The sequence below is a fragment of the Indicator indicator genome, chromosome 11 (genome assembly GCF_027791375.1).
Source record: "Indicator indicator isolate 239-I01 chromosome 11, UM_Iind_1.1, whole genome shotgun sequence".
NCBI classification, from domain to species: domain Eukaryota; kingdom Metazoa; phylum Chordata; class Aves; order Piciformes; family Indicatoridae; genus Indicator; species Indicator indicator.
The window spans coordinates 22,865,690-22,879,160 of NC_072020.1; the positions used below are offsets into that span (position 1 = coordinate 22,865,690).

Sequence of the window (13,471 nt, forward strand, 5' to 3'; positions counted from 1 at the left end):
TGCTATCAGGCATCACAAGAGACAGGATATTGAGGTATGTATTAAACCCTTGAATGACTCAGTATAGCAGTTCTGTACTGAGACTCTCAATTAAGTTAAAAAGGCAAAAAATGCTCTATCTGGTTTATAAACCTTCATCAAAGCTTTTATCAGGTGGAATACATTTGTAAATTCCAGATCCAGGTTTTAAAATTTGCCAGTAAGAGATTAAACTGAGGGTGGTCGTTTTGAAAATTCCAGTTTCTAGAATCTGAAAATCACAGTTATCCTAATTTAGGATTTTCCATTGTTAACATGAAGCAGTTTGAAGCGACGTTTTTAATAGAAAATCAGGCACAGACTCTATCTAATTTTAATAAAAGAAGTAAGCTATTCTTAAGGTAATCATCTAGCCACAGTAACTGCCACTTCAACTTCCTGTAGAAACTAGGTCATACAAAAAAAAAATAAAAAATCAATAAATGAGCAAAGAACGTGATCTGGCACACCTGTAAGGAAACTAACCCATGAATTTCTCAGAAATGCTTTGATATGTTTATCAATTATTTTTTTCTTGCCAAATAAAGGTATGTGTCAGGGAATTAGGACTGAAATTCAAGACTTTCCTCCTTAGAGATTGTCCTCACTTCTAAATTAGAGAATTAAAACTTTTTTTTTTTTTTAACTTTGTCCTTCTGGCTACATGGGTCTGATTTTACATTGTTTCCAACAGAATGCACCTTAAAAATATTCCCACAGTGGCAGGGCACTATTCTGAGAAAATGAAGATAAGGTTTTGTGTCCCACTTAGGCAGGAAAAACAACTGAATATCACATCCAACCTTCAAGCAAGTTAGGTAACCACTATATTACAATACATGGCTAAAATACTTAATTGAACACAATTTAACCTGCAATGGGTTTAAGACAACAAATTTTATCAGTACCTGTCATGAAGGAATAAGGGTGTCTCCAATTTCCACTTTAAGAGCTGCATGATTTCACACCTTTCAGCTCTCAGTGTTTGTGAGCTGGCTAGCATTAGACAACCAGTCACTAAGTCTTAGGCACCTGGGTTTCTCTGTGACTCCAGCTTCTGAAAATTGAGGTGCTGATTCATTCTACCTCCTTTTAACTACCTTTACTGAAGTGCCTGAAAACCTGTTATTCACCTAAGTTTTTTCTGTCATCAGTGGAGACAAAGCACCTTCTGAATGACTCTCTTTCTTGCCACTAACTAGACTGCAAGTCTAGAGGCTAAATTTGGTCCCTGCACCAACAGTTGGATTTGTGTGGATGGTGGAAACGCTTCTCCAAAGCAGACACTTCAGGGTCCCATTTTAGTGGTGTTTTTTCTCATAACTTCTACCATTTTTTTCCTTTGCTTAGCATTGCCAGAATAACAGTTTTTAGAAAACAGTTTCTAGAGGAGTAGGAAAAAAATTAAAATTTCATATTTTCAGGAAACAGTAATTGCTGTTCTATTATAGTGGTATTGATGCCCTTGAAATCATTACAAGCTTGATATTAGAGATACTATAATACTGTAATTCAGACTGCACATTTCTCTCTGCAATAGAAAAGACTGGATACAAGAATTTAGAAGTGACCCTGAACACTGCTCTTAAACATCTTTTCTAGAATGTGCAAAACTGAAGCCTGGGGTTATCATTTGACTCTCCACTTATTTTCTAACCATATAAGGAAAAAAACATAGATTACAATTTGAAAGGAAATTACTAAATGGTAGTTTGGTGATAAACAAATTTTTTTTCAGGGAAAAAAATTGGAATAGCATTTTAATGTATATTAGCAAATCTGAACTGAAACAACCCTATAATTTAGGAAAACCAAACTCAAATATAAACAAGCCTTTCTCTTTAAATTATTAAAATGCTATATGACCTTCTTTGGCATAACTACTGTCTGAGCCAGGTATGATCATATTTTATGGAATCTGTTTTTCACGCCAATTTCTATTTCTCTTCACATATTCTACTATTTTCAACATGTTGTTTGTAAAACTTCTTATGGTGCAATGTCGTCTGCGGCCCAGAATGTGAAGGACTGGAGAACTCTGAATTGCAACCTGCAGATCACAATTAATTGCAAAGTGGCACTATCATTAGATTCACGAAATACTACAATACCCTTGTGAAGTGTTGCAGCCTTCCACTTCCAAGTCTTCAGCTTTCTGGAGTGGTGAAGGGTGAGGCATAAAGTCTAACTGGGAACCTTGAAGGCAGAAGGTGCAAGGTACCCTTCACTGTAGATACAACCACCACATTCACATACAGGGAAAAAATATACTTTCTCATTTGGGCTCCTAATCAAGGGCTACCAAGAAATTTGTGGTGAAATACACCATGATGACATTTAGAAATAATAGATTTTAGAAAACCAGCCATGTAATATACGTTTTAGCATTATTAGTTTGCTTCTTTCTCTTCACAGCTCCTGTGCCATAGTTACACGCTGCCTTGATTCTTTCATTTACTTTCAAACATGTATTAATCTATGAAGTGAATGCTGGCAACTAAGGCATTCATTTTCCAGGCATTACTCTACCAAAATTAACAATATAGTCAGTGAATTATATCACTAAACATATCAAACCTACCCAATGCAAGTTATATTGCGAAAAGAACGTGCCTTTTACACCTTTGTTAGCGCTAGCATCCTCATTCCACTTAAACATAATATGCATGGATGCATACATAAAATAAATAAGTATTTCTATACTGGAGTATTTGTACAAACAGAGAAGCCTGTGGGACCGCAGCAGGCTGCCCAATTGCAATTTGGCCACAACTCTGCAATGTCATTATTGGCTGCAATCAAACAGAAAAAGAAAAAAATTCTGTTGGATTTTTATTTCATTGGAAGTTTTAAAAATACCTTGGAGCCTCAAAAAAAAAAAAAAAACCACAAAACAAAACCAACAACAACCAAAAAAGAAAAAAAAAAGAGAAGAGTGGTATAGAATTTCAGAAGACGTTTACACGGCTTTGCAATCAATAGAATGCTCCAGAATTATGATGATATTTTTAGTAATGAAAAGAAAAAAATCAAAATCACATTCATTTAAATGAAGAAAATACATTATTCCAAATGATGAACACTAAAATATTCTAAACTGACTTTGTATTTCAAAGAACTCAGATTGTTATGCCGCTTGTGAAGAACAATTTGGATGCATTTTCTCATCCTGATGTTTTCAGCATTTCAAAAGAACTGCTAGGAATGATTTCAACATGTTTCATAAGTCATATACTAGACACTTTTGACATTATCACGAAGAATGCTAATACAACACCTTGAAAGTGGTATTGTTAGGTGTCCTTATCGGTATAAATTTATTTTGACTTAGAATTGAAAAAAAAAAAAAAAATTCTGGGCAATATTCCATACACAGTACTTGATGATATTCTACTGAATGGTTATATTAATTGTGTTCTCAGCTTTCAAGAGATGTATTTATCCCTTACTAGTTTTTAATTGAAACTCCTCGCATATTCACAGCATTATAAGCACAGTAAATGTTAGAGCATCTATCAACAACAACGAAAAAAGACACTGCAAAACGTGCTTAAGGTACACTTCACTTTGATTTATGTGGTATATGCTTGTTTTGGAGCTATGAGACTTTTGCTTTGAATGCATTGCAGTTTTACACTCCTAGCACTCTCTCTGGGACAGATCCAAATCCCATTTCTTCAATGAGCTTTGTATCAGATCTAGATGTGCAGAGCTCAGAAGCAATTTTTATTCTCTGGATATAGTGCAGATCACTGCATAGAAAATAAACACCTCATGGTTTCTCCTGTGGAAAATATGTATTTGTTCTTTCTTGTTTTGCTCTTTTTCTAAGTTAAATGTAGGTCATTCAGACTGAAGGTATATGGTTGCTCTTTATGGATAGAGAAATTTAACACTTCTACAGGGCATGAGACCAAACACTGAGCAACTGTAATCACTTGAGAAATGAAATAGCTGTGTGCTCTGTCTTATGGCTATTATGAAATGGAACTTATACCTAAAAATGAGGAAAACAGTTAGCTTTCTCCATTTATGGAGCTATGCCACAGTTATGATATAATTCATAGCCAGACAGAAAGTTCCAGTTGTATCCATAGACATTTCATAACTCAGTGTAGTGGAAAACTGATATTGAAGAAAGAATTTTGCCAAGGAAAGTTATTCATATGCAAACTTCCTTCTCATGACAGCTTCTCCACCGTACTGCGGAGCAATGTTGGAACTTTGCCTTGGGACCAGCACTTTCTACACCCACGCTGCAGGTTTATGTCCTGAGATGAGGTGCTTCTAGTCCCCTGTGCTTCCCTTTTTATCCTTACCATCTTATTACCCTGCGGTTTAGTGCAGAGAATTTTCTAGTTGTTTATCAACAATAAGTTCGTAAGTGGTGGATCTTTGGGATGTTTCCTTCATAACTGCAAGAATTTAATGATCATTTGGGGTTTGGATGCATTTTTCAACTTCCCTTATTCTTAAGCAGCTGCAGTTATCAGCAGAGAAAATAATTTGGACCCATTTTTCCTTCCATAACCAGAAAAAGGCAAAAAGAGAATGAATAAAACAGGAAAAAAAATAATCAACAGACTTCTAGCTGTTAAAAGCAACAGCAGCAAAGTAAAAAAAAACAAAAAGAAACCCCAACCAAACAAAACCTCCAGTGTTTGATCCCTACCTGAATAAATTAAAATTAAAAAAATCTTGCAGAGGCTTTTCTCAATATAAGAACATTTGCTATCATGCATATCTTGCATACACTGTAGGTATTTCTCCTTACCTTTGCTCAATTTCCTGTCCTCAGAAATTACTTAGCCTCAGATAGCTTAGTAATCTTCAAATTCCCTGCAATTGTAGAGTGACCCTTTATAGAGGTGAACACAATGTGCAGGATAACTTAATATTAACCAGAAGAGTATGCTTGAGGTAGCTTTTATAATTCAGGAATGCTACATAAAATACTCTAAAGTTCTCTCAAAAATTGCATCATTCTACTGGTCTGATGTGCTACTCAATACATCTAGCAAAAAATGGGGAGGGAAAAAAAGGGTTGTAACAGCTAGTATATGCAGAGCTGACAGAGTTGCTGTAAGTCTGCTGCTTTGTATCCTAAGAAATTATTTCAGGTACAGTCCCTTTTCCTGCCCTTCTTGCCCTGGGACACAAAAGGAAAGTCTGAGTCAGAAGACCAAAATGTCAACATGTGGATAAGATTTCTGAGAGCTTTGAAGTGCCTTTGCAATCCTCTGGACTCCTTCATGGATGGTCATGGTCAGATATGCAAAAGAGTAATTTCTAGAAATCTGCCTCTTGGATGGATTCAGATATGTTGTCATGAGCAAAAGCATCAGGGCACAGTGATTTATGTGAATATTATGTGTATTAAAATGGTGCTTCATAACTAGACTATTTTAGCTTTAGTAAAATAGAAAGATTTTTTTCAAGGAAAAAAAATGAAAAGAAGGCAGGAAGGATGTGAAGCCATGGAAGCAATTACTATCTTGCTTCTTGTAGACAGAGATGGCCTCCTACTTTACCCTCATAGACCTCTAGCTATCCATGTAGGAACCACATTGTGCTATCAGGGACCCCAAACACGAGGTGGTCAATACATATCTCTCCTAGCAGTATTTGTATCAATGCTGTTGTATGTTTGAGACTGGAAGAAGATTTGACTTGGCTCTGTTTTCACCCAGCCCAACTCATGCTGATGCCAAGCTTTCCATCTGCAAGTGCTGCGAGACCTTTGCAATATTCCTTCTAAAGCTTGTCCATTATTAGTAGCTAACAATATGACCAACCTTGACATCTTAAAACCTTCATAGTTTCAAGTCTAAGATATGTTTTTCCTGAGATCCTAAAAACTGAAGCAGACTCATAGGTCTTCTATGGAACATTCATTATTCTTTAATTGCTTAGCTTAAGCATATTCATATGTGATTACTATGGTTATTAAAACTGTTTAATAATCAATATAACCCATGATATAATCAATATATATTTAGCCATTTATGCTAATTATTTTTACAGATTCTACTTATAAGCGTTTAAATAAAATATGAGTCAGGCTGTAGAGCTGACTCAATGCTTTATTATTTAAGCATGTTGTATGTCATATTAATGCTAGCATAAGATGTTAATTCATAAAAACAGGAATTACTTACACTCACTGCACCAAGAAGTTCAGTATATAAATCCAATATTACAGCAAAATGTACAACTGCATAGCAATTAAGATAACCTGGTACAGTTGGATTGAAGAGGACTTCTTTTCCAGTGACCTTTATGAAGGAAAACAGATAATAGTCTTAAACAGTGACCTGCTTCAGCCTGTTGTTCCTTAGTATTCCTTAAACTTACAAACAGAAAAAATGATTAGGGGCCATTTAGAAATCCACAAAGATAATCCACTATCAAGCTTATGCACTACCTAGAATAAGATAGAGTTTAACTCACTCTCTCTCTCTCTATGTATGTTCACAGCTAACAGAAAAAGAGAAACTCTCGTACTCCATAGAACAATTTTGGAAATCTCTTTAGGAAATTAATAATGAAAAGATAAATAAAAAACTTTTTTTCCTTCAAATAATAATAAAAAAGCACAGCAAAAGCATTCATTTCCTTCAGTTTCTGTTCCCATTTCATCTTCCCCTATGCTTTATGACTGATAATTTGCTAATTTAAAATAGCATGTGTAGAGTTTTTAACATTGATCCAACATCATTAAGAGGTCCAAGTAAATTACACAAGACTGAAAGCCTGTGCATGTTCTATTTACCTCTGGGATTTCCTCAGGAAGGCCAAGTCTAGGTTTGCCTGGTCCCCAGCCGGGCCCTTTGAATATGACAGAAAGCTTATTGCAGAATCCAGGTGTGGCCCAAAACGTGTTCCAAATATGAGCCAAGGGACGTAACTTAAAAAAAAAAAAAAAAAAGGCAGGTAATTTTTCATTGTTAGCAAAATAAAATTTAATAAAACATTGTATTCTATTCATTTTTAGATCTCAGGTCAATGATTTTTCAAAGTCTGTAAAGAGAATAAATTTGGAATAGTTGAAGATAGTCAGAAATTGAGAAAACCTGGCTGAAATAGGCAAGAGCCATATCAAGCCCTTGGTTTATAGTGAGGACTAGAAAGACTTTTGCCCATTTAGCTGTCCTGTAATCAATCCACAGTATTTAATGGTATATTGTACCACTACATTTATAGTAGTTTTAAACTACATTTTGTTACTGAGATCTTGTCATGACATATAGTCAATAACTAAATCACTTAGCATCTGACTGAACTGGATATAACTGTACAGGCTGTGGCTATCCTTCCAGCTTTCAGCCCAGACACCCCTGCAGGTAGTATTTCTCATGCTTTGAGATGCCTTCTTGGATGAGCACTCAGGAAAAGCAAATGGGGACTTCAATACTCCTCAGTCCCTGAGGTTTTCACAGAGAATTGTTATCCAGCTTCAGTGAAACCTGGAGCAATAAATCCTAGAAACACCACATAAGTGCCTTGCCTTCTATTTTATTTTCCTGTCAGTTGTTTGTTTGTTGGGTGTTTTTGTTTGTTTTGTTGGTTTGGGTTTTTTTTTACTAAAAAGTATATAAATCTATATTCAGCCTGTTCTGGTGGGTTTGTTGATGGCTGCTATATAATGCTGCCAAAACAAATCATTCTGGAGTACTCTGAATAGCAAATACACAGAAGAGATAAAAATCATAAAGATATTAGTTACATCATGAGATTTTGAAATAGCAATATTTAGAGAAGACAAACAGCAGATTATATATATATACAGTCTCTGTTTTGCAGCACATTGCTTTGCATATGTCGAAATGGACAATTCAGTTCAAGGTCTTCTTATCTCTCCATTGTAATTAGTTGTTAATTTTACTGTACTGTATTTTTATGATGACTACAAGTTCTGCATATGCTCAGTGAGCAGAAATAACTGTTTTGTAATGAAATACTGAAGAAAATGTAGCCATTATAACTGACTGTGCAGAAATGCAAGGATGGCCTCAACTGTGACTAAGAGAAGAGTTTCTTTTGAACGTGAGTGCCTGGTGACTACCAGAGTTGGTGATACAAACAATAGCACCTGGAGCATGATGGGATCAAATGAATTTACTGGATGTGTTAAGCCATACACAACTTTTGCATCTTCTGCCTCAAATGTTCCTGATGAAAGAAGACAAAAAAAAAAAAAAAAGAACAAGCATCAAATTCAAATGTATACATATTTTTATCATACTAAATATGAGATGGAGCAACTTTTCTTTTTACTTACCAAATATCCTGTCCCAGATGATTAGTGTGCCACCAAAATTTTTGTCAATACAGTAAGGATTTCTACCTATAATAAAAATAATTTATGAGCTCAGTAATTGCATTTATAACTGCACTGAACCGTGAATGGCAATCAGTAGCATCAATTTATAATCCAATAACAATTTTTAAAGGTAGCTAATCTACTACTGCTTATATGTCTATAAAATTTCTTTTTACTTACTAGGCTTATTGCTCTCTTTTTACTCATACAAATAAAACAAAAATTGTGTCATAGACAGAATTTCTGCGAAGCAAGATTCATCTGGTGAATAAACGCAGTTTAAAATATATTTATAAAGACAAGTTAAAAAGCAAACACAAAAAACATTTCACCAGTTTATATATGAGAAAATACATGTTAAAAACATTCATGTGCAATCACAGAATCAGTTAGGGTTGGAAGGGACCACAAGGATCATCTAATTCCAACCCCCTTGCCATGGGCAGGGACACCTCACACTAGATCAGGCTGGCCAGAGCCTCATCCAGCCTGGCCTTAAACACCTCCAGGGATGGGGCCCCAACCACCTCCCTGAACAACCCATTCCAGGGTCTCACCACTCTCATGGTGAAGAACTTCCTCATGTCCAGTCTGAATCTCCCCACTTACAGCATTATTCAATTCCCCCTAGTCCTGTCACTACCTGATATCCTAAAAAGTCCCCTCCCCAGCTTCTCATTAATAGCTTTTAGGTGTCTCTATTTTCCATGCTGTATTAACTCTGATGTGAAAAAACTGATCCTTCAACTGTTTTCTAGGGCTATTTGTATATAAACTCAAAAGTATGAGCAAAGAAACATTGCTTACATATCCCCGTGTTTGTGGAGATTGGAGCAAGTCTACAATACTCGATCAGCTCTGGAGTGATTCTACTTAACTCCAGTTGGGATCAGAGGATTAGTTTAGATTTACAGCAGAACAAATAAGAGCAAGAGTATCTCCCACCAGGATTATCAGTACTTGTGCAAATTTTAAGGGTTAGACACTTACAGCACCACAGCCATTTAAAAAAGTCTACACAGTGCCATAAACGCTTTACATATGGATAAATACTAATAACATCCTCTGTAGACAGGGCATTGGTGTCTTTTTAAACTTTTGTTCTTCCTTTCCTCTATTATCTTTTTAGTTATCTCTGCACATTTAATGAGCCAAGGGTGTCTAAGAAATCAACTTCTAGTCCACAGATATGTTCCTGACATTTTTTAGAATGCAGTGGAGTTATTAATCCAGTTTACATATGTCATACGGTCCTGAATGCATCTGACTATTGATGAAGAGTCAATTACTGTGCACTTGTGTGAAGAGAGACTTTTCAATAATCCAGACAGCTGAAACCAAATTCCACTACAAAATTAATCAGTTCTTCTAAAAGCTAACCATGCATTTTCACATATTCAGTGCTTGAATTTGAGTGCAAAAGCATCTGCTAGTGATTGACAAGTTGATGATGTTTTAATGGTCAAGGAAGGATGAGATTTGTCTATCACTCTTCCTACTCTTAAATACAGAATAGTTTTGCCCAAGGTATTGAAATTATCTCACGTTATTCAGACTTAATTTCTGCTCAGTTATCAACCTTAAATGCAAATGTTAAAGAATTAAATTTGTTATTGAAAAGGTTTTTTATATAATACTGTAAAATTTCTAACTGAACAAGAATTTTTGTTTTAAATTTTCTGTAAAACTATTTTTACAGTAGAATTTTAGTACTTTGCTGTTATTACTATACAAATAGCAGCCACGAGGAAAAAAAAAAATACACTGAGGAACATGAGGTTACACTTTCACTTTACCATGATGAACTCTGTGATGACTGGGAGTATTAAGAATCCACTCCAGAGGCCCAAGGTTGGTGATAACCTTTAAAAAGTAATGTTTCAATGAATTTGAAAATCCTGTATAAAATCAAGAAAAAGGAGTGCAACAATAGGCATTAAAAGGATATTTATCTTAAGCAGAATTGCATGAAAAGTCAAGAATGCCTCTTTTTTTTTTTTAAACCTGAACCATTTCATCATATTACCGTTACAAGAATTTCAGTGGAAAAAGTAAAATTTATTAAAATGCAATTTAAAAATTAGATGTCTCTAATGCATTAGCACATTTTTTTCTTATTATCAGCTCATGATTACATAAATCATTTTATTCACATATTGTACCTATATCCATTGGCACTGCTTGGCATTCCACATAACTCTTAACATCCTTATGTGAACATTTGACATCAGCAAATGGCTGGGACAGACCCAGAAACCTCCTTCGTCCTTTAGTATCTTTGACTACTTGTTCCTTCTGTTAGAACCTTTCTTTTAGCCTGGCACAAATGGAATAACACATCAAACTTGATTAGAGAACTGATGCAAGTTAAAACTAATTTTGTTTTGTTTTTCTAAATCAGTTTAAGTGGATAAGTTCCTGGATCTGATCCAACATACAGTCACAAATTCCCAATGTGGGTAAGAGGCGTGAGAAGAAAGTAGACCAGCAAAAAATTCATACCAGAGCTGCAATCTAAGGCAATGGTTCAACAGCACAGAAAACCTAGTCTGGATCATTTTAGTACCAGACCAAAAGTGACAGAAAGTGTTGACTGCCATAAATTGAGTCAAGACTTGTCAGAAAATGCTGAGGAATTAAGTTTGTATGGGCAGGGTTTATGCTAAATCAGGTACTTTCCTGTATTACAGAGACAGAGGAAACACAGCATTAAATTCACGTTTTGTGCTTTGGCTTAGGTCAGAAGTATGTGGATACCCAAACACAGCAACCATTGCTTAATCCCAAACATACTACCATCAGTCACAAACAGATGCAATCACTGAATGATAAAAAAAGGATTTCTGTTCAAAATATAACCTAAAATGCATCCTAAAATGGTATCTATTCACCATTTCTGGTTATGACCATAATGTCTTGCAATTAAAAAGAGCAGCTATAGATACAATGCTAAGAAAAACTCCAGGACCTTAAGAAACAAAACCCATAACCTGTTACTTTGTCTTTTACAGAATTTAATTAGTAAATTTGGTACTTATATTGCAGAAATGGGTGATTTGTAATGTAGCAGAAATAATATTGGCAGACAATACATTAAGCAGGGAGGTAGACAGTCATCACTCATGAGAGCAAGCCTATTCATCTAGATAACTAGACAGACAGGGATTTTTATTCATTCAAGGTTGATGGAACAGCATCCTAAAATATGCCAGTTCCATTTCTATTTAATTTACACTCATGCAAGTGAAAACACATCTAGACTCAGAAGCAGACACAGGACATTCTTCAGATGTATTTACATGTTTACGAATCAGAAAATTATGACAATAAAATTAATAATTATATGTTGTTCTTTTTTTGCCTTTAATAACAGCTAAGAGAACTTCTATTAAATTATATTAAATAGGTTAAATAGAACATTTTTGTAATTAAAGGAGTATAGAAATGATCAGATTCTTCAGATAGAGAGGACTGTAACATTTCAAGCATGTCTTGGAATTCTGTGCACGCTTGACTTGAAAAACAGAATACTGGGACAAGTTTGTTTTGTTTTGTTTTGTTTAACTTGGAAGCCAAGGACAACATAAATAAGACCATTTGTACTTCTCAGTTCTCCCTCAAAGTAAGTTCAAGCTTGAAAAGACCACCTAAAGGTGAGAAACAATTCATCATTCACTCTAGCTCCATTTCCTGCCTTTCTCAAGCAGAAAATCTCACTGTTTTAAACTGTGAGATGTGCACACTAAATTAATTTAATCTAAATTAATTTAATCTAAACATCTTGGACTGAACTGCAGCACAGTACCTGAGAGAGCAGTGATTTATCTATTAGACCACACCTAAATGACTCAATTTGATTGAATATATTTTTAGCTCAAAATTTCACAATATTTTAACTTTTTTTTTTTTTTTTAATAAACCAAATCTGTGCTGGAAGAGAAGGGAATCACTATGGAACAGCAGTCTTCAGGTTTAGCTTACAGGTGGATCATAATAAAATGTTCCCAAAATATTTTAAAATGAAATTCATCCTTTTAAAAGTCCATATAACGCATCAGTATGCTAAAATAGAACTTTGTGTCCTGGAGCTCCCTAAGGACCCCAGGAACTTAAGCAAAGTTTTAAATAAATACTTAGACTAATCTTAAAGAAAGTATTTTCTTTGGAAAATGAAACCTCTCCCACCCTCTAAAACAGTCTTTCCATGGGTGATGACATTTACAAACCTACTGAAACATCTTCTCTACAACATCATTAGTGATTGATGCCTGAGACGACTTCAATTCATTATTCAGCCAAGGTTACCTCCACTGCAAAGACACACTAGCCACAAGCAGATGGAAATATCATCTGAGATAACAATTATAACCCTATGACTTTTAAGCTCAGAGGTGATACAGAACTCTGTGCCTCACCAAGTGAAAACTCAGCATGCTGAAATTAGCAATCCATAAATCAACGCTTTGGCTGAAACACATTAAAAATACTTTTTCATCAGATATTTTATATGGTACAAAGTATTATTTCTAGACACTTCCTTTGCTATCAGTAAGTTTATTTCTACATATTCAGCACATTTCTAAAACAGAAAAAAAAAACGTCAGTGGAAAACATTTGATGTCAAAAATTTATAAATAAATTTATACTTTATATCCATATATCACTCCAACAAACAGAAATACACCACCTCTTGAAGGTGGAATTTTGAAGGCTCCTGCAGCATTACATGGTAAAGAACATAATTATTTTGTTGAATTTTGTTGAATATTTGTCTATATTCTGCCATCTTACCAAGCACAAATCTCCTACAAGCTCTTTCACCAAAGTAAATTGTCAAAGCTAAACCAGCAAGATGATTTTTACCAGGCAAGATTTTGATTGTCATTTTGTAGGAATTGACTCATAACAAACTGAATGTGGTGTAACAACATCCCAAATTCGAAAGACTTTAACGTGCAATAGAGGGGAGAAAAGCAGCTACAGAACCCCACCTACTCATCTACCTTTCAGCTGTCAGTCTGCCTTTGATTCTGTGCTTTCATTGTGTCTAGACATTTTCCTTGGAGAATGGCAATTGGAAAGGACCTTGTAAAGTGCTCATGGTAGTAGTATTCAGGCTTATGTTCCAGA

At 35.0% G+C, this 13,471-nt stretch overlaps 1 protein-coding gene across 1 annotated transcript in view; it reads right to left on the reverse strand.

Annotated features, from left to right (window-relative positions):
- Positions 1 to 13,471, reverse strand: part of AGMO (alkylglycerol monooxygenase) — a 182,965-nt gene that overhangs the window by 77,807 nt on the left and 91,687 nt on the right. Inside the window, exons 6-10 of the mRNA XM_054384821.1 lie at positions 10,138 to 10,204; positions 8,300 to 8,365; positions 8,111 to 8,190; positions 6,791 to 6,925; positions 6,177 to 6,293 (exon numbers count right to left, since the gene is read on the reverse strand). Of these exons, the coding sequence (XP_054240796.1) occupies positions 6,177 to 6,293; positions 6,791 to 6,925; positions 8,111 to 8,190; positions 8,300 to 8,365; positions 10,138 to 10,204 (465 nt within the window). The remainder of the gene's footprint in view (positions 1 to 6,176; positions 6,294 to 6,790; positions 6,926 to 8,110; positions 8,191 to 8,299; positions 8,366 to 10,137; positions 10,205 to 13,471) is intronic.